This window comes from Equus przewalskii, chromosome 21, assembly GCF_037783145.1.
Source record: "Equus przewalskii isolate Varuska chromosome 21, EquPr2, whole genome shotgun sequence".
Lineage (NCBI taxonomy): Eukaryota > Metazoa > Chordata > Mammalia > Perissodactyla > Equidae > Equus > Equus przewalskii.
This window is the reverse complement of record NC_091851.1, coordinates 40784675-40808108: the sequence shown is the minus strand read 5'-3', so window position 1 is coordinate 40808108 and position 23434 is coordinate 40784675. Positions and strand designations below refer to the sequence as shown.

Genomic DNA, 23434 nt, shown 5'->3' with positions numbered 1-23434 from the left:
CAAGTGAATAAAATTCAAATGCTATACCAAGAAATGAGGCCAGATGAGCAGATTTTCTGGCTATTGCTATTATGTCCAGTGCCCCTGCTGCTGTCAACAAATCACGTGTTCCTTCTACATTTGAACCTCTATTGCTCCACTTCCCACCACCGCCATCCTGATGACCACTCAGACTTCCAACAAATGTCCGAAGTGCCTGCTGGGATCACTGGCAGGGCCACCGAGAGTCTTCACTCTCTCTTCTTCCTGTGATCCCTTTTCCACTAACAGTGATCGCAATGGACCCAGACGGCCCCCTGCCTCCACTTGTGTCTCTACGAGTCTGCCTGTCATGTGGGCACCAGGGTAACCTTCCTGCACTGCAAATTGGACCCTGTGAACTCCCTGCTTAAACCCTTCCCTGGCTCTTGCCCTTATGGTAGTTGTTGGATTCACGTTGATGTACACACACACACGCATGTATTATTTAGCCTTGATTTCAAAATGTCAGTGTAACTAAAAGATGCAAATAGTTGTCAGTTAAATACTGTCTTACTTCTCTTAAATCCAGACTTTTGTTACATCTCCTAATACGGTAGTGCCTGAGTGTGTGTGTACATGTATACACACATACAAACACACATATATATCATGTTGTTTTACCATAATGTACTTTATCTTTGTTTATTATTTATATTATGAGGTTAAGATACTACATGGATTTGGGGGTAATTGTATAGGTAGGTATATTACCTAAAAAACAGTTTGAGGGTAAGAAAAGCAGCGTCCTTCAGGAGGCCCGTGAAGGAGAAGATTGTGTGGGTGGGGGTGCGTGGGGATGGGCATGGGTGGAGAGCAGAGGAAGGAGCAGAGAAGGTGGAAGGAGCCGTGGGGCCTGAGCCACGGTTGAGGGCACACCAGTACGAGCTGCATTGCCTGCTTCTCTAGAATCAACTATATTGATAATTTTATCATTGCATATTTTAATTTTTTTCCTCCCACAGGCATTTCCCAAGCTGTGCACTGGACTAAAAAGATGGATCTTAGACAATAGCCAACCTGGCATTTTGCTGATTTTTAATGTGTTTATTGTCTAAGTCATCAACAGAAGCCTTCAGGGCTTTGGTAATGGGCTATGTTACAGACGAAAGGAAAAGAGAGAGAGAGACAGGAAAGATATTTTCTTCTCTAGGTGTTGTCTTCTTAATTTGCATAAATGACAATAGTGAACGTCCTGATTCACTGCCACCTTTCTAAAGCTTGGGGTTGGAAATCAGCCACCATATACAATGATAACCCCTATTTATATATGACAGGCCCTGTCCTCGGCACTTTACAAACATCGTCGCAATCAGCCCTCTAAAAACCCTTCAGAAGCTGCTCCTCTTCATCCGGAAAAAAGAAGGAAGCACAGAGAGGTGACATTTCTTGTCTCAGGTCACCCAGCTGGAAAGTGGCAGAGTCGGGGCTTCCCACAGATCTGCCCCACACGGGAGCCTAGGTCCACGTGGAAATATGAGTTCATGAGCCCTGTTTTCATGTCCACTGCTATTAGCCACAGAGCATAGTCCTGGCTTTTTCTTTTAAACAAGATTTTTCCTGGAAAAAAAAATAGCACAAGAATTTGGTAAAAAAAAAAAAATCTAAACACCACAAAAATAAAAAGTGCCCCTCCAATCCTAGTGCTCATTTCTGATTTTTCCAGATATATTTCTACATAGATAAACACAGTGTATGTATAAATACACACACACACATATAATTTTTTTGTGTGAGTGTGGGGAAGATTGGCCCTGAGCTAACATCCACTGCCAATCCTTCTCTTTTTGCTGAGGAAGATTGGCCCTCAGCTAACATCTGTGCCCATCTTCCTCCGTTTTTTATGTGGGATGCCTCCACAGCATGTCTTGATAAGCAGTGTGTAGGCCCATGCCTGGGGCCCGAACCCACAAACGCTGGGCAGCCTAAGTGGAGCTTGTGAACCTAATCACTATGCCACTGGGCTGACCCCCTGCATAATTTTTTAGAGAAACAATTGTGATGGATATAATTTATATATTATTTTTAACACAAAGGTAAATACTATAAACAGTTGATTTATCCATCAAATAATAAATCTTGTGGTTGTTCTGTATCAACAAGTTGGGATTTACTTCATGCTTTTTAAAGGCTATTTTGAATCTCCCGGTACGGAAAACTAAAAAATGCATATCAGTTCTAATGCGTGGAGAACATCCCACATTTAAATAGTGCTTGACTTACATTAACTCATTTAATCGCCTATGTACCATATGAAAGAGGTACTTTAACAGCCCCGTTTCTCAGATGAGGACACTGAGGCATAGGGAGGGGAAGTGACCTGCCCAAGGCTGCACAACTTGCAAGTGGTGGAGCTAAGATTCAAACCTAGTAAGTCTGGCATCAGAGTCTACGGTTCTAGCCATTGCCCAGTAGGTGCAGGCAATATCCTTATGCACGTGTCTTCACAGACATGGCCAGATACATGTAAAAGATAAATTTCCAGCCAGGCACTCGCAGGTTGAAGAGAATGAAAACATTTTCTCAGCTACTGCCAAATTCCTCCCCCAAAGAGGTGGAATCATTTACACTCCTATCAACAGTGCATGGTGCCGTCTTTGAAAGTGATACTTCCTTTCTTAATACACGGGATAAACAGAGTGGAGTCCTGTCTAACAGTGAGAGTATCTCCCTTTGCACAGCACAGAAGCCACATGAGTTCATCTTGAGTGACAACTGTCTTGAATTCATCACCCTCTGGCAGAACAAGCGCATCCTATGAGCTTCTCTCTCTGTGTTGTCCCGGTGGTAGTTGCCCGGCAACCCTACCAGGACACACATAATTACTCGTACGGTGCTTAGCACTGGCCGGACACCTGAGCCTCTTTTTACCATTGAGTCACACTAATTAGCTGAAGGTGTAAGAAGATGGGGAAGGGAGGGGATGACTTAGAAGAGGAAGGCTGCTGGCAAAGGGGCTACACCGTGTGTAGAAACAAGGAGAACCTTGGCTCCTTCTGGATGAACAGAATATTTGGCATGTGGAAGATCAGCTGAGGTCATCTCATTCTGCCACCTCTCTCTAGGTGGCCAAACCTACTTGTGCAATTAACATGGAACACCCTGGCTTTGTATCAACAGAGATAAAGTAGAAGAAGATCCCCTGCGGGATCTCCATGGCGGCCCCCTGCATTCTTTCACCACAGGGCTTCCCAGGCCTCCAGTGCCCACTGGGTACCCCTGCAGGGGTGAATGAATGGGAATTAACACCCTGGCCTCCCCTGTGTGTACACACCTCCCAGCCATCAATCATAGATGGAACTGGGTTAGCAAACACCCTGGCTTCTCCCCCTTGGGTGGAATAGCACAGGCCTGTGTCCTGTACTGGCTACCCAGATTCTCCGTGGGGTGGAGTGCCCGCACACTTCATTTTCCACATGAAGACTGTGTGATGAGGTCCCCTGATGGCTGCCTTCCCTTCCCTGGCTCCTCGCCTCACTCTCCTACTGGTGTTTCCCCGGATCAGGAATTCTCGTCTCAGTGGCAACTTCTGGGGGAACCCAAACTAAGACAAATCGCAAGTCTAATTGGGACAGGGGTGGGGAGTGGTTAAGGAGACATCTCAGCTGTCCTCAGGGGGACAGAGAGGACTGGCACGTGACTCCCACCCAGGAAGCTGAGGCAGGGTGTGGTGGGGGCCTGCGACCCACCCAGGACAGGGGGCTTCTAACTGCTCAGGTGACACTGCAGGAAGAAGCTGCTGGCTGGGACCAGCCTGACCTCTGAGAATTTGTCCGGGGAGGGGAGGGTGAGTGTTTGCTGTGGGCCATGAGGGGCAGAGAGCCCGTGGGGGTGGTGCTGAGGTGTGGGTTGTCCTTTAGCCACGGGGCCCTGACGCTTGGGAGCAGAGCGGAAAGTCACAGTTCACCCCCTGGGAGATGGAGGTGTGGGCCTGGATCAGAGAATGGCAGGAGAGAGAGCCCAGAAGGAACCGTCCAAATAACCTGTGAAAATCCAGGAGTTGTGGACTGAATGTTTGTGTCCCCCCAAAATCCGTATGTTGAAATCCTAACCCCCCAATGTGATGGTACAGGAGGTGGGGCCTTTGGGAGGTGCTGAGGTCATGAGGGTGGAGCCCTCGTGAATGGGATTAGCGCCCTTAATAAGACACCCCAGAGATCCCCCCTCCCTCTTCCTCTCTGTCGTGTGAGGATACTAGGAGAAAACAGCCATGTGCAGCTGGGAAGATGGCTCTCGCCAGAACCCGACCACGCTGGTACTCTGACCTCCCACTCCAGCCTCCTGAACTGTGAGAAATAAATCTATTTCCTCAGCCTGGCCCCTCTTCTGGGACCCTCACCCCGGGGCCAGGATTGGCCAGGAGCAGGGCAGGCATGAGGACCAGTATGGAGCTTGAGGCACCTGCTCTGCTTTCCGGGGGGCCAAGAGCTGCCCCCTGAGTCCTCCCAGGGCCCGTGCTGCTCTCTGGGTCTCTGAGTGAGTGCCTGGACCACACGCTGTAAGGTTCCGCCCTCCCACTCCCCACCCACTGATAAAAAAAAGCCACCCAGTCCATGGTGTTCTGTTACAGCCGCCCAAGTGGACCAAGGCACCAGGAGATAGAGAGTTAGCTTTTTTCTGGAGATAGATGACGGTCATGGTTATAGAACAATATAAATATACTTAATGCTTCAGAATTGTACACTTAAAAATGGTTGAAATTGTCAATTTTGTGTTATGTATATTTGACCCCAATAAAAAAAAAAAAGAGAGTCAGCTTTCACTCTTGGCCTGGAGTGCAGACTGGGAGCCACCCAGCAGGGGAACTCCCTTCTTGGTCCGTCCCTTTCTCCACCGCCCGCCTCACCCCCCGGACGGCCAGGGGCCCCTGGGGGAGCTGAAGCTGCTATCAGCAGTGGGGGGAGCCGGAGGAGGGAAATCAAGAAGAATCCAGCCCCTCCCCGCTTTCCCGCAGGAGGCCTCCAGCCCAGAGTAGGAACACAGATCTGAAGTTGAGTTGACAAGCGAAAGGAGGGAAAGGTCGGTCTGACTTCGGAATCGAGTCCCTAAGTCAAGTCTTACAGTGACTGCAAGCCTGCCTTCCCTAAGAATGAGCAGAGGAGTCTTGGGCGGCTCAAGTTTTATCCGGGGGCAGGGAAAGTTTACTCCCTCTGATTCTAAACGGAGAAAGAAGTACAAGGATGTTTTGATCACCGTTCAGGTGACATGCCCACTCCACAAACGGTTCCATGTTTTATCATTCAAGGCTTATTATGCGTGGGCCCTTTGTTAACTGCTCTTGCCTGAATCAGTTCATTTAATCCTGTCTATGAGGTAGGTACTGTGATGAGCTACATTTTTAAGGTGAGGAAACAGGTTCAGAGAGGTTATGTGAGTGCCCTGGGGCCCACAGCGGGAGCTGGGGTTTGAGGCCAGGCCTGTCAGATTCTACAGCCCTCCGCTTCCCGACTGTATCCTGATCCCCACCACACAGTCAAGACGCAGGGTCTCTTGGGAACTAAGACTCCCAAAGCTGCCGATGGTTTTTAGGGAGATGATCATGATTTCTTCCTCTTACATCAATCCGTGCTAAGTCTGGGATGAGCTGAGTTTGGAGACTGGCTGGGACTCAACATCTCGTTAAGAAGGTTGAGGGAGGTCGAGGGAGGTGGAGGGGAGACGCAGGCCATGGTCCTGGCTGTAGAAGAACTCCGGGTCAAAGGAGGCCTCCACTTACTCATCTGTACAATGGGGACAGCACTTCCCATCTCATAGGAGAAGATGCCCCAAAAGTGCTGAACACAGTGCCTGGCATGAAGAAAGTGCTCCATAAATGACAATTACCATAATATTTGACTCGGAGCAACAGGATTTAAGGAACATTGAATTACAGCTCGTAAGAAAGTGTTTTCAAAACAGTACCAACGATCGACATCGCACATTTTAAATTCTCACAAATGTAGCAGAGATGATCCTAGACAAGAGTAATCCTACTAGTAAAGTGATAACGATAACAGAATGCTCAAAACTCCTTCTTAGGGCGTCACACACGCCACCCTCAGAAAGGGATGCTTTATATAAGTCGATTTCATTGAAATGACACACCTCCTCCTCCAGTAATTTCACCATCCTATTGAGACTTGTTTCAAAATCCTAGGCCTGACTTGGTGTCATTTAGATGGCTCAGCTTGTTTTGCTTTTTCTTATGTCAGGGACTTCTAAGTGGATTCTGCTCAGGGATGTCCCCGGAGAGCGAAGTTTGGTGAAGAAGGATGCTAGTGGTTTCAAGGCAGAGGGAGAGTAGGGAAGGGTCCCTGGCCAGCTCAGAGTGAGTAGTCAGCGAGAGTCCCGGGGTCTCTATCCTGTGATGCACCATCTGCTTCTCAGAGTGAACCTTGACATTTGCAAAGGAAGATGTGAATTCTTAAGGCCCTTTCAAATGGGCCACTCGAGGCTTTCCCTCCTCCTTGGCAAGGCCCAAGAGCTAAATGACATTCACTGAATCATCAGAGGTTCTGTTTTCTCGATAAAGGGCTTCCATTCTCAACTCCGGAAGCAAAGGGTCCATCTCATCCCCATGAAAGAATTCCTAAGCAGCCTCTATTTACAGGGTGTTATATACCACTATTTCTTTCATCAAATAACATCCTGAGAACAAGGCCTACATTATTATTATTATTATTTTTGTAAGTTGGTTTGGTTCTGTCTTTGATTAAGTTCTACGGAAATTGGGCTTGTGATGAATCATTAAACAAAGACACTTTTTTTTGGTACAGCAACAAAGCCTCAAATGATTAATTAAGGGCACAATGCCAAAACAAGTGTCTTTGTTTAAAACGCAGTGGACGAGACAGCCTTGGGAAAGTTGATGTCTTAAGTAGACGCCACAACATGTTTTTAATTATGTTCAGGAAGACGAACAAGCATAGGAATCGCCAACTGTTTAGAAAGATAATTTTTTTTTTCTAAGAAAGATTAGAATTAAAAAAACCAAACAGAGCATTATTGATTTAACACAAATGCCATTTGTTGGGCCCTTTGTAATTTCCTTATTAGTGTCATCATTCTGGAGTTCACATCCCCCCTCGTGTTACAGTGTTTGGCATCCGTTCAGCTCTCAGCAATATGATACAGTAAACATGCAGTGACTGCTCATATTAAAATGTTTTATTTGTCGTAACAGTACAGATGATCAGGCGGTGCTCGTCCTAAATTATCCCAATCATTGCCCAGGCTAATCGCAAGAGAGGGAAATCAGGGACCATCCCCGTGAGATGAACAGGCAGGCCCAGGGTGCAGGGCGAAGCTGTCAGCTGGAAAAGAAACAACAGCAGAAAAGTTCATGCAACATCAGCTCTCCATTGCGCCATCGTGAGAACAGCCCGCTGCTCAGTTGAAACAGACATCAGTGGTCTGGGTGATGTACAGAGTGAATGATGCGTCTGGAAGCAGCTTAACTTTGGGTTGTATCAGGCAGTCAGATTCCATTTGGATCAAAGTGGCCTCTCTCAATATTCAAGGTAATGACAGCTGGAGCTTTAAACAAGGCCAGCTCTTAATTGTAAAACGCTGAAGACAGGCTAGGAGCCTAACGGTTTGGCCCTTTTCCCCCAAACTGTCAGGAAATGGCCTCAACTCATTTGGAAATCGACGGCAATGTTGCAGAGGGGGGTTTGGGCTCTGCATTTCAAGAAGTCATTTAGATGCATCACTCATAGGTGCTCATCGCTCCCAGGCTTCCTTCTTGTCCATCCCGCTAGGTTTTGAGAAATGGTTAATTATTCATTTTGCTAGTAAGTAATGGTTTTATCTTGTCATAAGCATTAACAATATTAGAGACTGACTTGAGAATGGCACAAAAGATGCTCTGTCTTTCCTACATTCCTTGGTTTCTTCTCTCCGCTAATGTGGTTTGAGTACCAGCTAGATGTTGGGCTCTGTGCTGAATGCTGGAGATCCCGGGGTGAACAGGCATGCCCTTCCTTCAAAGAGCTCAGACTCCAGGCTCTGAGAACTGAAAGGGATCACATCGCTTGTGGGAGGACACGCATTCAGGCAACCAGAAGGCAGAGGGAGGGACCAGTTACAGCTGGACCCTGGATCTGCTTTCTCCCAGGAGGATGCTGACACCTTGCAATGCTGCGATTGAGTCAAGAACCAAGAGACCCTGATGTTTGTCAACAACCCCTTAAATCAGGGTGGCAAACTGGGACCCACGGGCCAAATCTATCCCCCTGCCTGATTTTGGAAGGGTTGCAAGCTGAGCATGATTTCACATTTTTAAATGGTTGACAAAAAAAAATCAAAAGAATAGTCATATTTTGGGATGTGTCAGAATTACATGAAATTCAGATCTGAGTGTCCAGAGATAAAGTTGCATTGGAACGCAGCCACGCCTGCTTGTCTTGTATATGGCTGCTTTTGTGCTGTGTAAGGATTCGGCTCTGCTTTGCTGCGCAAGAGCAGCCACGAAGAATCTGCTCACAAATGGGTGTGGTTGTGTTTCAGGACAACTTTTCCACTGGCCATAGTTTGCCAACCTCTGCCTAAACACTCCATAGATGCATGGCAAGAATTCAGCTACCTTCTCATCTTAGCCTGACTTTACATGTGGAGAGAGAATAAATATAGAAAACCATGGACAGGAAGAAGCTGTACAGATAGGTGGCTTCTGTTCCTGCTCATTTTCCAGAAGATTCCACATCCTGGGCTAAATAAGAAGGGAACTTGTAGGGGTGTGCCAATCCACAACCCGTTTGCAAGGTGACAATTGCATTCCCCAGAATTTTCCTCTGCGAAGGCCTTGCGTGTTTTAAGGAGAATACTTTATTGAGTCGCTTGGGAGAGAAGTGGGGAGATGAGGCCCCTTGGTGGCAAAAATGGTCCCCAGTCACCTTTTCAGAGAAGGCCTTTGTTTTGCCGAGGATGTTGGAGTATTTATGGGAGCAATCGGGGCTGAGCTGAATTGCTCCTCTTAGTAGAGGAAAGCAGGACTGGACATTGGTGGGAACAAAAGGAATCAAGAAGAAAGCTGGGGGCCACATGGAGAGGGGGCAGAAAAGAAATCTCTGTGATTTTTTAGAGAATTGCATGAGAGGCTTCATCAGGTGTTGCTGCGGCAGGGTGATGTTACCTCCCATGCTGGGTTTCCCTTGTGAAGATTGACCGATGTCTCTGTTACTCACTGGTGCTCTGGTGAGAGAGCATTCTTTTGAGGGAACTTGAAGTGGTGCCGAGTTCTGCTTGGGGTGCCATCAAGTGAAAACAGATGCTGTGGGTTGGGATTAGGAAGATGTGGGGATAGCTGACATGTGGGTCACATCTTGATGTCACCTCATTCAGGTCTGAGCAGGTATCACACCCTGCATGTGGCCTTCCCTGGGTGCATACCCTTAAATAGCTGTCGCTCCCTCATTCTCCATCCTTCCCAACCCCCACGCCCTGTTTCAGTTTTCTTTAAGACACCTATCATCACCTGACATTATATTGTGTAATGATTTAGTTTTATGTTGGATGTTTTTCTTCCTTATTTAAGGTCAATGAGAGTGGGGATGTTGTCTGTTTTGTTCCCTTTTTCATTCCTAGGGAATAGAACAATGCCTGGCACATAGAAGGTAAGATACATTTGTTCAGTAAACGGTCAGGAGGATGCAGGGGTTCCTACAGCTGCCACAAGGCTGCAGAGTAGCCGCTGCTTGTTCAGCTGCCAAACTGTGGGCTGTCCCTTTGTACCGGCGCCTCCTTAACTCACACCAGTGCCCTTGCTCCCCTAGGGGGCACCAACAGCATCCTAAATGTCTACCTGCTTCCATTCCTGCCCTGGCTCTAAATCCAGGCTCCACACCACAGACTACCCTTTTCAAAATGTAATGCGGATAGTGGCACTTCCTGGCTTAAAACCCTCTTATTGCTTCCTTTCACTCTTAGAACAAAATCTATACGACTTTTCATGGCCCACAGAGCTACCTAAATGGTTCCCTCTTTCTACTGCCATTTTTGTATTCTTGCTCACTCTCTTCTAGCCACACACACACATCTATGTGTTTGGGTGTTCTTCCAAATTATCACACTCAGTTCCCAATAGGACCCTGACCCTTGATGGTTCAACAAGATGTTCAACAAGAGTCAAACGAAGATCAAATTGATCTATGTATGGAGGCCTTCCTGCTGACAAAGGATTTGCTTTTCCACTCACCTTCCGGTGCCCATATACTCAAATAATATATGTTAGTCCCTAGCAGTTCTGCCCACATAATTCTTTTCCTTTTGGTAAGGAAGGTTGGCCCTGAGCTAACATCTGTTGCCAATCTTCCTCTTTTTGCTTGAGGAAGACTGTCGCTGAGCTAACATCTGTACCAATCTTCCTCTATTTTGTATGTGGGATGCCGCCACAGCGTGACTTGATGAGTGGTGTTTACGTCTGCACCCAGGATTCAAATCAGCGAACCCCTGGCCACTGAAGTGGAGCATGAGAACTTATGCCACTGGGCGGCCCTTGCCCACATAATTCTCACTGATCATTATAGAAAATCACATGCCTGTGAATTACTTGCATGTTCTTAGGTTTTACTCGAAGTTACAATAAGGTTTAAAAATTAAGTATGATGTAACTATAAGTTTTAAATTCTATGTTTGGGAGGGTTTGGAAGAAGAAAAGTGGCCAGGTAATCACCTCTGGGCCTATAGTCTTTGTAGAATTATTGTAATTAGGTCTTTTAGACAAAGGTGTAACCTTTTTTGGTCTTGCCACCAGCGATCAGCTTCCCAAAGTGACGTCAAAGTCAATAGCTGTTTTATAGGTGGAATGATTGCAGGCTCTAACCGTTGGTTGAATTAACATGTAAAGGGAAGACTTGGACTTGGGTAATTATAGGATATTTCCTCAATAAACCTTATCTGATCCTTTTCCGCTAATAATTATATGTAATTATATTTATGTGTGAGAACATTGCATATTAATGGAGACTAGAGACCCAAGGATTCAAAGAACTCATGAAACATTTGACTGGATATGACCAATCACAACTTGACATCCAAAGTGCACGGGGAGAAAGGAATTTGTCAAAAAGAAACCAGATAATAGGAGAAACCCAACACTTTCATTAATTGATAATGTTTTTATTAGGTTGTTACTTTCAAGTGTCTTTTAGTACTTGCACTTGAATTTAAATGTCTGAAAAGGGGTGAGTATTCAGGAAAAGAAAAGTAATTACACTCTGTAATTCTGATTTAATTACAAGGAAATAGATGTAACATGATGTGATAAAAGTTATGATGGGCTCTTTAAATGATATATGTCATTAACATGTTAATCGGTATGAAATCTGAACTTGGAGCCAAAGAAATCTTAGGTGAATATGAGGTCAACTCCATTATAGGCAGCCTTATAATGAAAATTCCATAAAAGCATTTTCAGTTTTATTCTGCAATGTACTTTTTCCCGTTTATGTTCAATACGATGAAATTCCAATCCTGCTCTTTAAAAAAGGAAGGGAAAAAAAGGCCATCCCTAAGATGTTGAGCTGGAACTTGTAATTGAGTAGACACAAAGTCAGGGCCAGATAAAATGGGAGAATGTGTTTTTTTCTGAGCTCAAAGACCAGATCATGTTCTAAAAATCCGGTTCTCTCAGCATCTTAGCATAATGATGAGATGAAATGCATAGAGACTGATTATTAAAAGACTGCTTCTTCCTCAAAGACTTATCCTATGACCTGCTTATTTTATTTAATTCTAATTTTTTGGCTCACTATTGTGGTTAGTAATCAAACGTGTGAAGAATGCATCCATTCAGCAGAAGGAAATAGCCCTCTAGACTCAGGTTACTGCTACAGGAGGTGTAGGATGCACAAGGCACCTCAGAGCCTCAGACCTCCAGCTAGAAATGTTTAAGACTCACGCCTGAATATGAAGCTCATTTGGCGACTTGACTACTGAGATGCTTCAGTATTAAAAATGCCAATGTGTCCTCTCATTCTACAGCTCTCAGAGGTGGGAAAGTTTCTGTGGGAGTAGCCACATCGATACTCCTCCTACATGATATTGTCCCCACATACACCCGCAGGCTGGTGCCTGTGTCCGCAGGGACAGCTGTGAATATGAAAATACACACTGCATAGACACTTTTCAGAGAGTTTCTCTTCATTCCTCATCTCTTGGTGGACATTTATCCTAGTTTAATTCAAATGATTTAAAAAGAGAATGGACTTCAGAACATCTGCATTTGGTAATAAGTTAAACATAAGGACAGAGAGACTCAGGGAACTGGCAGAGAGGAGGACACTCAGGTAAAGCAGATTTTTGGACTGGAGTTGATATTTTGCAGCTTTGGAGATGAAGAGCACTGTGGTAGATAGGAGAAAAGGATACAGATTCTGTGTAGTTTGACGTGTGCCTGCATGATTAACCCTTTCTGCTCACTCACTCCCTCTACTCCACTGGGGCAGAAGGGCCTTCTTGATGTTTCCCTGATATCCCTAACTCACTCCTGCCCCAGGGCCTTTGCACATGATAATCCCACTGCCTGAAATATGTTTTTCCCGCTTCCCTCCATTCATTCAGGCCTCAGTTCAAATATTACCTCCTCTGGCAGCCTTCTTTGATCACCCCATGTAAACCAGCACCCTTCCCACATCTTGTACTCTCTAGTTCCTTCTCCTGCTTTGATTTCCTTCATAGAAATGATCTTTGTATTGTCTCTGATGTGTATTTATTCATAGCCCCTCTCTCCCATCTAGAATGTAGGGTCCCTGAGGGCAGGCAGCTGATCTGTCTTGATCACTGCCTTTCTCCTACTGAGAATAGCATCAGGCAGAGAGAGGTAAACACATACACAAGCCCTGAACGGTGTAGGACTGGGTCCTGGCGCCTATTCACCACCTGCCTGTTTTTGAGCTGGTTAACTTAATTTGTAGGTGCCAGAGCAGCCTCATTGGCAAAATGGGAATCAAGAGTTTTAAGAATTAAATGATTGAATGCATGAGACCCTCTTAGCATAGAGCCTGGCACGTGATAGGTCCTCAGTACACGTTAGCTTACAAATGAGAGCTTCTTCTTTAGAAAGTCAAGACAAAATAGGCTGGGAACTGAATTCTTGAGGCTGTGTGAGCAGAGACAGCTGCGGGGGATGGTGGAGGTTGGTTTCGCTGTGTGCTGGAGTTCCCTGGCGCTGGAGTTGTGTAATTCCGCTGTAGATCGCGGAGGGGTTGAGACACTCCCTAGCATACACCGAGCTCTGTGCTTCCCTGTGCCCGGCTGGGAGTCTAGTTAAGGACAGGGCAGCCTTCTCCTGTAGGGGGAGTCACGGGAGAGCCCATGCGGAGTATGACTAAGAAAGCGGACCCAGGAATCAGACAGGTGTTGGCTTTAAAAGTCCCCCAAATCTTCAAAAATCCACTGCTTACTGGCTTTATGACCTTGGATGAAGCCCCTATGGGCCTCAATTTTCTCGTCTGTGAAATGGGGCTAAAAAAGCATGTTTTTCCTCCTAGGGCTGTGGTGAGGATTAAATGAGGTGATGGAACGAGAGCCCTGAGCAAGCAGCGTGGCGCAGAGAAAGTCTCAACACACGTTACCCACGGCGACTTCAAGTCAGGCTGCATCTCCGCGTCAAAACGGCAGAAGGAATTCAACCAACACTCAGTCTCAGAGGCTTAGCTGCAATTCATTGAGCCTGAAAGGCTGCAGACGTGAAAAAGCCCTAGATCAATGATAAGGGTAAAAACAGAACAAATGACATCTGCCACGTACTGAGTGCTCAACAGTGTGTGGCCAGCCTGTGCCCAGCACTCTACACACATCTTCTCCTTACAAATCTAACGGCCACCCAGTGAGGCAGCCCCTCTCCCATGGCTTCACTTGAGCTTTTTCTCCTATTACTGATTTGAGAAACTTAATGACCATACACTTGTCGCCTGCTAGCCAAGACACAAGCTCCTTTCCTGGGACCTTCTGACAGTCAGGCTGCGTTGACCAAACCCCAGAATGTTCAGACTTCGGCAGAAGCCAGCTCAGCAGTGGTTCAGCAGTGTCGACTGTTTGCCAGGTCTCCTCCCGCACAGATGTGGCCGTTTGGGTACCAGTGGACGTGACAAGGTCCAGGGCCATGCTAATACACCAGCATCTCCCCCCAGGGCCCACCAGCTCATTTCGATCTCGAGAGTCGGTAACTTTCTCCTTTCCGTGATGAATGCCTCCTGAGGCTCCAGTCCACCAAGCCCTCCTGTAAGTTTCTGATTCAGAAGCCACCTTGGGGGAGGAGTGTGGTCCTCTCTCTCCATCTCCCCCGTGTCCCTGGATGAGCACCCCCGCTCCTCATCTGCTATCACAAAGACAAGAAGGGCCATTCATAATTTAAGTTGGCCCTTTCTTTCCTACACGCTACCAACAAGAGCTGGATGCTGGAGGAAAAATTGAACTCTTTCTCCCAGGATACATGGAAGATCAAGCGGAATCTCATTAAGGCTCACTTCAAAGATTCCTCCTTTATTTCCATACAAACAAGTTTAAATTATCGGGCATGGGTCTGCTGTTAGCGGGGCCTCTGTTCCATTATGCATGCTTCCTTGCTGCTCGCATCACGGAGAGTGTGCAGCGCTCCATTAGCGATTTCCAGTAATATGCTAAACTTTGAGAGTGGTCATGTTATTAGGTTAAAGTTCTGTTGTTTGCATATTTATCTTATTTCTTACTCAAGCTATAATGCCCTGGTTCATCAAAATAGGTATTGCAATCTTGTAATTAAGCACAGCATAACACATGTTGTAGCTATGATTTCTTTATTATTATTTAACATTTATCGAGCATTTACTATGTGTGAAGCAGAGTGAAAGGATATTATCCTTGCATGCATGATATTATTTAATCTTCACTAGAACCTGATGAGATAGGTATGAGGAGGAGGATTCTCATTTTACAGGTGAAAAAACTGATAATTAGGGAGGGATCTAAATTGCCCATGGATAAAACTCATAATAATTTTGGTGGTGCTGCTTCAAATCAATTTGTCTGACTTCAGATGCTCCTAATTATAAAATGTTTTTTCACCATGCTATTACTTTCTGAAGAGGTTTCCTAGGTAATCTATCAGTTGGGAAGTAGATATTTTGATGCCCATTGTACGGATGAGAAAACTAATGCCCAGGAGGTTGAGTGATTCCTGGGAGCGAGAGACCCTTGTTTAAGCCCTGCTTTGAGTTGTTCAAGCTTCCACTTGATCTCGGACAACCAGTTTTCCTGGAGATGGTGAGGTGGTTGCTCTATGGCTTCTGTAAATTTCAGGGTTCCGGGCAGGATTTTCTCAACATTCTCTCTTGATCACTATCTCTGGAGGCTCCTTAGAAAGACACACGCTGACTTTCATTTACTGATTGTGAATGACCTTGGGCGAATTACCACTTGAGTTTCTTTATCTGTACACCGGGGATACCCACGTACCTCCCTCTTTTAGGGTCACTGTCATGAATAAATTAGATAGAATCAACTAGGTAGCAGCTGGCACATAGGAAGCACTGTGTGCGTATGAGCTAATATTTTTGTATTATTCCCTTTCAGATTCTTAATCCTTTTCAACTTTCGTCTCTCTGATTAATCCGAAGTCATTTAACATGTTATTGGAGCATTTCCTTTTTTAAAGCCCCCACTTCTTGTAACATCCCGTAGCTTGACCAATGATGTAGTAATTTATTTCAATGTCCCTTCCTATTCCCACACCCAGGACAGTGATCAGTCAATGGTATGTCCACTTGGCCGTGCTCATGAATTAATGAACGCTGTTAACGTGGTTTGAAGAACTTGGTTACAAGTATTGTCTTGCAGCCCAATCTCAGATTATTGAAAAACAGTTGGAAGGGAAGTTTGAATTGGCCACAGCTTTTATTTTTAATCTCTTGAGTTAGCTGATGTCAAATCCAGCCCCATTGTCAAGACAGGAAATGCTGGGTCCTCTGGAAAATGTCTTAATAATTTCTGCATTATTTATTGAAGATATTTGGCTAGCTCAACTGGGAATGATTTTTCCATTTGGAAATGTGTCACAGAATGCCCCGGACAGGAAATAAACTTAAGGATCCCGAGTTTGGAGACCAATCCAGGCTCTTCAAACACACTCAACCCCTTCTCGAGTGGAATCTTTGCTCCTAACAGTGCTGCCATCTGCACCTACTTCTCGCTTGCTCACTCATCAATTCTAATTGCATAGTTCCAGATTCTATCAATTCTTCGAGATTCATCTAGAAGTCACATTTTTTTATTCCAGAAACTACTTTTCTAATACAGCATATTTATATTATGCTTTACACTTTTTGAAGTGCTTTCACAGATAACTCATTAATCTGGTTGAATGTTATCTGCCCATATTCTTCCCCTTCTGTCTCCTATGACTGAACGCTCCCTTCCCCATGGTATTTAAAGCTTCTCTATTCCCTGCGTGCTAAAGAGAACGTGGCTCCACCAGCGTGGCTCTTAGGCCTGGTTGTTTAAACCAGGGACACGGGTGAGAGAAGTGTTTAAAGGAGCCAGTGCTGTCTTGATTCGTTTACAATTAAAGGGCAGAGAAGTTACACATGGGAAGCAGAGGGGAGGGACCTGGGACGTGGCAAAGTGGAACGGAGCTGGGAGGCAGGGTTGGAGGGGACCAGGGAGCACTTTTTTGGTGAGTTGTTAGGGACAATTGGCACTTCATGAGGATTGGAGCTTTGCGGGAAGCGGGTGGGTAAAAATAATTGAAAAGTGATTTTTACTAAACTGGTGCCTCACCCCTTGCATTTTGGGAGAGGCTGCAGGAAAGACGTGTACTGTTCTACAAGCATCTTTATGTGAATGGCATTTCTCCTGCGTACAACACCCGGGCCAAAACGGGCCGGACCTTAACGAACTGAGGTTGGTACTAGAATTTATGTACGGATCTCTCCACTCTCTCGGCACTCACATTCTCTAGGAAGCTTCCTGAATGCAGGGTTCGGGTCTCATTTTTATTCAGGTTACCCATGAGGCCTTGATCCTGATTGGTTTCTTCAGCGAAAAATGCTGATGTCCATGTCTTGGAGACAAATGCTTCCTAATGAGTTCAAGCTCTTGAATGTCTTTGGGAACGTCTGTCTGACTGACATTTTCAGGCCAGTCTTTTGTGCTAGACCCAGAGTACACAATGGACGGGGCGCATTGGGCTCAGAAACTGTGTATTTGCCTTTTGACCTTGCCCCCAATAACTATGCAAGCTGGGCAAGTTATTGAACTTCTTTTTGCCTCAGTTTCCCTCTCAAAAAATTTTGTTTCCATTAGACATTAAAAGAAAGAGAGAGCAATTGGTCCACTTTTCCTCAATTGACGGAATCATAGAATAGAAGGATCAGAAGAGATCTGAAGAAATTAGCTGGCCCTGAGATGGCAAATAATTTTTATTAGCTGTTAACTCTAATCATTGGGAGCATCTACCTAGAGCAGTTGTTTTCAACTGGGGTAATTTTCATCTCCCACCAGGGGTAATTGGCAATGCTTGGATACATTTTTGGCTGTCACAACAGGGATGGAGGCAGAGTGTGCTACTGGCCTATGGATGGTAGAGTTCAGGGGTGCCATGAAACATCCTACGGTGCACAGGACAGCTTTCCACAGCAAAGGATTACCGACCCAAAATGCCCATAGTGCCAATTTGTTCTGAAGGATTTGAAGTCTGTATTTTCCTTGAAACTCAATGGGAAAGAATGCTATGATTGATTAGTGATGTCTGCCTTGGATACAAGAGGTGGAGTTAGGAAGCACATGTGTTTTTTGTCTCTATATAAGGCCAAAAACCTATTTCGCAGAAGGGGAGATTAAAGCCCATGTAGCTTTTTAAGGCACATGTTAAGCATGTGGGAAATCTCAGGCTAAATCAATTGCTTTTTTACCTGAGCTGCATTCCTCAAGAGCAGAAAGTGGATCAGCGTAGTTCACTAGCACATCTCCAGCTTCTAGAACAGTGCCCACACAGGGTAGACATTCAACAAATATTTGTTGAATTAATAAATTGAGTTTTTGGCAAGGATAGCTGTAACTCTGCCAACTCTAAGCCAGTTTTATTAATTTATATAAAACTTATTTTCAGTCTTAATAATATACATAAAAATAATAAAACTAATACGAATATGAAAACGCTTGAGCAATTATGATTTTCTTTGAAATTGTTGCTTGCTCCCTGGCTCTCCTTATTCCAAATATCCACTGGGAATATCTGTTCATGGCATTCTAGCTTCTGTTCTGAAACCCTTTCCCGGAGAACACCTTCTACACACATCTACCTAAAGGGAGGACAGCAGGTTTACCCTTCAACCTCAGAGGCCACATTCCTTGTGGAGGGCACATCAACCCCACGAAACACAGGACAACCTGTGAGCAGGGCCAGCAACTGGGAGGAGTCCTGGATGTCCAGTGACTTGATTTATTTTCCTGCTGATTTTCTGGTTGACCTGGAGAAGGGTCATTCAGCACCTCTGTTTTATCTTTTCTAAATGAGAGAAAATGACCTCTTCCTTTCCCCACTTCACTTAAATGGAAGAGATGGAAATTATGGAAGCAGATCGAATTTTTAAAAGACTTCATTTTTTTTTAGTACTTTTTAATTTAAAATAACTATAGACTCGCAGTAAATTGCAATCAGAGTAGAGTCCAAGTACTTTCCCCCCAGATTCTGCCAGTGGTGGCATGAATCTTACAGAGCTGCAGTACGATAATCAAAGCCAGGATATTGACCTTGGTGCAGTACTGTTAACTAGGCTACAGACCTTAGTTTTGACAATTTTTACATTTGTGTGTGTGTGTAGCTCTGTGCAACTTAATCCCTTGTACAGATTTGTGTCATCATCACTACAATCAAGATACAAAACTACTTAGAACAAAGCATCATGGTATTAACAGTTACCATTTGTTGGGTACTTATTATGTCACAAGCACTCAGCTGTGCGTTTTATATATATTACATTACTTAATTTTCACAACAATCTGGCAAGGCAGATGCTGTTTGTCTTTCACAAAGAAGTAAACTGAGGCTCAGAATGCTTAAGTAATGTTGCAAAGGTCTCCTGTCTGATGAGTGAATAGCAAAGTTAAATCTGTTGGATGCTAACATTTTCCCTCATTTAATAACTATATGCTGGGATTAATTTTAAGAAAAATCACCCAGTAATATCACCATTCAAGGATAACCATACTTAACAATTTGGTCTATTTCTCTCTAGTCTTTTTCTATGAATATGCAAATTTAAACTTAGATAGAATTAAACTGTATGCACAATTTCTATCTCACTTTTTCTTGACTTAATATCACATTTTATACATCATTAAAACGCTCCAGAATGATTACTTTAGAGATTACCCAATATTCCATTGTTCTATGATGGAACAAGATTTCTCTGATGCCCTTTCATCGGCCAATAAAATTGCTTCCAAACTCTCATTATTAGAAGTACTATCATAGTGAACACCTCTATACAAAAGCTTGCATGTGAAAATCCAAAGATATTCTTAGGACTAGATTCTGAGATGTGAAATTATTGAGTCAAAACATAAGAATAGTTTTACGATTCTTAATAGTGTTGCTTAAATTTTCAGAAGGCAATGTCTTTCAAACAAGGCAGAGCTACTCTCAATCAGAGGCTGGTGAATTACAGCCTCCGGGACAAATCCGGCCCTGCTGCCTGGTTTGTAAATAAAGTTTTATTGGAACATAGCATATTTATCGGAAACAATATGCTCATTTGTTTACATATTGTCTCTGGCTGCTTTCACACTATGTCAGAGCTGAGTAGTTGCAAAAGAAACCATATGGTTGACAAATTGAATATTTACTATTTGGCCCCTTATAGAAAAAGTTTGCTAGCTTCTGCCCGAGATAAAAGGTATGGATAGGAGATAACGATGGCAACTTTGGTCAGAACCATTATACCAAGCATAGCTTTGTAGTGTGGGCATGCATAGGAGAAGAGGTTGTTACAGTGTATCCTGGAGCCCACCTGTCCAAGCTCTCAGACTTTTTGCTCTCTTGTGCCAGGGGAGAGGCACACAGCTGATGTTTAATAAGTGCCTGTTATTTGCTGTACTAAGAATTGTTGCTGCTAAGTATGGGGTTGACAATAATATGGTGACATCCCCATCCTCCCTTCTCCTGGCTTTGCGTGGCTCCTGGAACTGGTCCTGGGTGGATAACTTCCTTTTCACACTACTGGTGTATATAGAAAAGCAGCTCTGTTATTTAAATTCTCCAAGATCAAGGATGTAAAATGAAGGCTGCTCCTGGCCCCACAAGACATCCAAATAAATCTCACGGCTTCCAAATGTGACTGTGTCACCCTGGGATTAATACCAAGTAATCCAGTGCCAACATCAAGACAGTGAAAATAAGCATTTACTCTCCCGGAAAATCATTTTATACTGATTACAAGTTGTAGCCTGTCACTAGGATGTGAATTGAAAATGTGCGCATTTGCAAGGTTAATATTTCTCTCTAAAGTCACTCTCTCCCCTGCCTAGCCCCCGCCCCCCCGACACCCCCGGCTCAAAAGGAAACAGGAATCTCAAATAAATATTTGTCCTGAGACATTCTTATTCCAAGATACAAAATTTAACCAGCTTTTCATTTACCTCCAAGACACCAGGACAACATGAAAACAAGCAGCAACGCTTTAGCAGCAAACGGTCTAGCCTCCGCACTACGGCGTTTCAGGCCAGATAATTCTTTGTCGTGGGTGCCTGTCCTGTGCCTTGCTGGATATTTAGTAACACCCCTGATCTCTACCCACTGATACCGGTAGCACCTTTCTCTCAGTTGTGACAACCAAGATATCTCCAGACATTTCTAAACGTCCCCTGGGGGTCAACTCCCCCCCAGTTGAAAAAGATAAGATCTAGAGACCTTGCAAAAAGCAGGTACCCAACCCAATAATGTCCAAACAGCAGAGCATGGCCAACTGCCTACCTTGCTAGCTTCATCTCTGTCACTACTTTACCTCCAGCATTTCAACCAAAGCGTGCATTCTCTGTCACCTCCTGGCATTTGCTTGTCCTGCCTGGAATTCTCTCTCCTAATTTCTCCAGTATGGAAAGTCACCTCCTCAATGAAGTCTTCCATGATTACCCTCCTCCAGGCCCAATGTGAAGTTAGATAGTTTCCTCCAGGCTCTCGTGGCCGTTTCAACAGGCAGTAGAGACGGTATCACACAGGAGTTGAGCTCTAAGTCAGGGCTTAAAGAAAAGACTGCATCGAACAAAATTACCTTGGAAAATCCCTGAAATCCCCCTTAAATACAGCATGAATGGTTTTGTAGAGTCAGCTGTGTTTAGCCATTTTTGTGCCTGCTAATATTTAAGCACTGAGTTAGACTGAAGGCAGGAATACTGGGGGACTTTACATGGGGACGTCTGGGTCTTCAAACATTTCTTCCTCTAGGAAATCTCTGAGAACAAATGGGGAAAAGGTCAAGCATTCCAGTACATTCTTAATTGCCCACAGGGTTTACCTCATTTTGTTTGAATATTGAACCTCTGTAATCTTCGTCTCCGTGAGTAATTTGCATTGGAGGAATTAAGCCAGGTAACACACGTGAAAGTCCTAACTGGAGCCCCTGCCGCAGGGCCGGTGCACGTGGAGGCTGTCTCAGTTTAAATCTAACCGACACTGTTGTTTGAAATTTACAGAGAAGAACTTGGCCACTTGCTTCCTGTATTTCTAAACTGGCCTCTTCTCTTGTGACCACAGCTGTCAGGCTCTTGACCGTTGGCCCCAAGTCCCCGTAAACGCCTGTATCCTCACAGTAGATTGGGGTTTTTTGTTTGAGCGTTTTGGCGTGCGTTTCCCAATGGACTAGGAGTTCCTTGAGGGGCCCTGCCTCACTTCTTTTTGTATCCCGAAAGCCCGCTGCACAGCGAATGCTCAATAATTTGCGTGTCAAATGAAGGCATACGAAATGTGAGTTTGGGAGACCAAGATGGCCGCAAGGCCTGTCACCTTCCCCAAGAATGCCTGGGCCAAGGAGCTGGTGCTGGTTGTGTCCTTTGCCATCTGGGGCCTCGCTGTAAGTCTGCCCACCTCAGCACCCGCACCAAGTACTCCAGCCTGGTCAACAAGGCCACACCCTACAACTACCGAGCGCCCCTCCGAGATGATGGGAACATGCCCGATGTGCCTAGCCAGCCAGAGCACCCCCAGGGCCCAAGCTTAGAGTGGCCAAAGAAACTGTGAGCACCTCCGTTGACACGGAGGAGGCCCCTCCCTGTGGCCCGCAATAACAATGTGAAAACTGAAGATAAAACATGTGAGTTTGAATTAATGACATCTCCAGCATGTCCTACGTCCAGTTTAAAATCCCTCCCCCTGCTGAATGGAAATATTGCAGGATGCTCTAGCTCAGGGGATCTGTGAATTCTATCGCAAGCACAGAACATAGTTTTTGACACACAGGAGGTGCTCAAAAAATATTTGTCATCTTATTATTGAGTCTTTAAAATGTTTTAAACATAGGGCAACATGACAGTGTTGGAATGGTTCCAGGGACCGGTGTGGCGTTTTCTCCGTCGCTCTGATAGAGAGGGTAAACCTGACTTTACTCTTAATGATCTTTTAACACAGCCTTAGCTTTTTGCTACTGCTCTTGTCAAATCCACCAGCTTGGAGGCGAGTGGCACTAATGAAGTTCCCAACAAGAGAGGACCCAGAGTCAGGCTGGATTCCTCCCAGTTGGAGACCTGAGAACGAGAGAGATCTGGACAGCCCCCAGCCCTGACATGGTTTACCCGCTCTGGCTTTTGACTACAGTGCCAAATGACCATGGCATTTTCTATGACTGCTGTTCTGTCCTGTCTAAACAGGTACCTGTACTTTAATGATGTCCAAGGAAGGGAGTCCAAAGGCAGAAACCATCCCTGAAGAATATCCCCACACAGAATCAAGGGGAAAGAAAACAGATCTGCACATGATCCCGAAGCCGGGACCCAGATGGTCAACTGAGACCACGGGCCAGAGCAAACTGCCTGTCGTTTCTCCTAGGAAGGCCCTCCTCTTTAGACAACTGTTTTCTGCATTTCAGATGGTGGATGCACGGGGGTTTGTAACAGAAAGTGAGGCCCTATGGAGCTAGATATGCCTGGAATTTGCATTGGGGCCTTAATGAAAATTCAAGTGAGAGTGATTGCTCCCACTTCTGAAGGCCTTCTAGGTAGAGGCAAGCATGTGAAGTCAGAAGCCAACGAGAGGAAGTGACAGCCATCCTTCCAGACCTCTGAAATCCGGATGACATCAGCAAAGGTTATTTAATTCCAAGGTAAAACCAACGGGCTATTCACACAGAGTGAGGAAAAAAAGAATTTATATCCCTTTCATATATAAAAAGAAACAGATGTGATTTTCTTTACAAAAGAGCATTTCATTAAAAAAAAAAAAAAAAGACGAGGCGAGGCAGAGTTAACA

The 23434-nt window shown here is 44.9% G+C and overlaps 1 protein-coding gene and 1 pseudogene across 5 annotated transcripts in view; one reads left to right on the top strand and one right to left on the bottom strand.

Annotated features, from left to right (window-relative positions):
• The window catches only part of TSHZ2 (teashirt zinc finger homeobox 2), a 439178-nt gene that overhangs the window by 48745 nt on the left and 366999 nt on the right, over positions 1–23434 (bottom strand). For 2 of the 5 annotated variants that reach the window (XM_070589583.1, XM_070589586.1), the window contains exon 3: positions 1051–1578. The exons of the other annotated variants lie outside the window; for them this stretch is intronic. Coding sequence is in view for 1 of the 2 variants with exons in the window: in XM_070589586.1 (XP_070445687.1) it covers positions 1577–1578 (2 nt within the window). In the remaining variant the exon portion in view is untranslated. Of the gene's footprint in view, positions 1–1050; positions 1579–23434 lie in introns of those variants that run through there. 5 annotated transcript variants of the gene reach the window in all.
• Positions 21848–22262, top strand: LOC103554232 (NADH dehydrogenase [ubiquinone] 1 alpha subcomplex subunit 3 pseudogene; annotated as a pseudogene).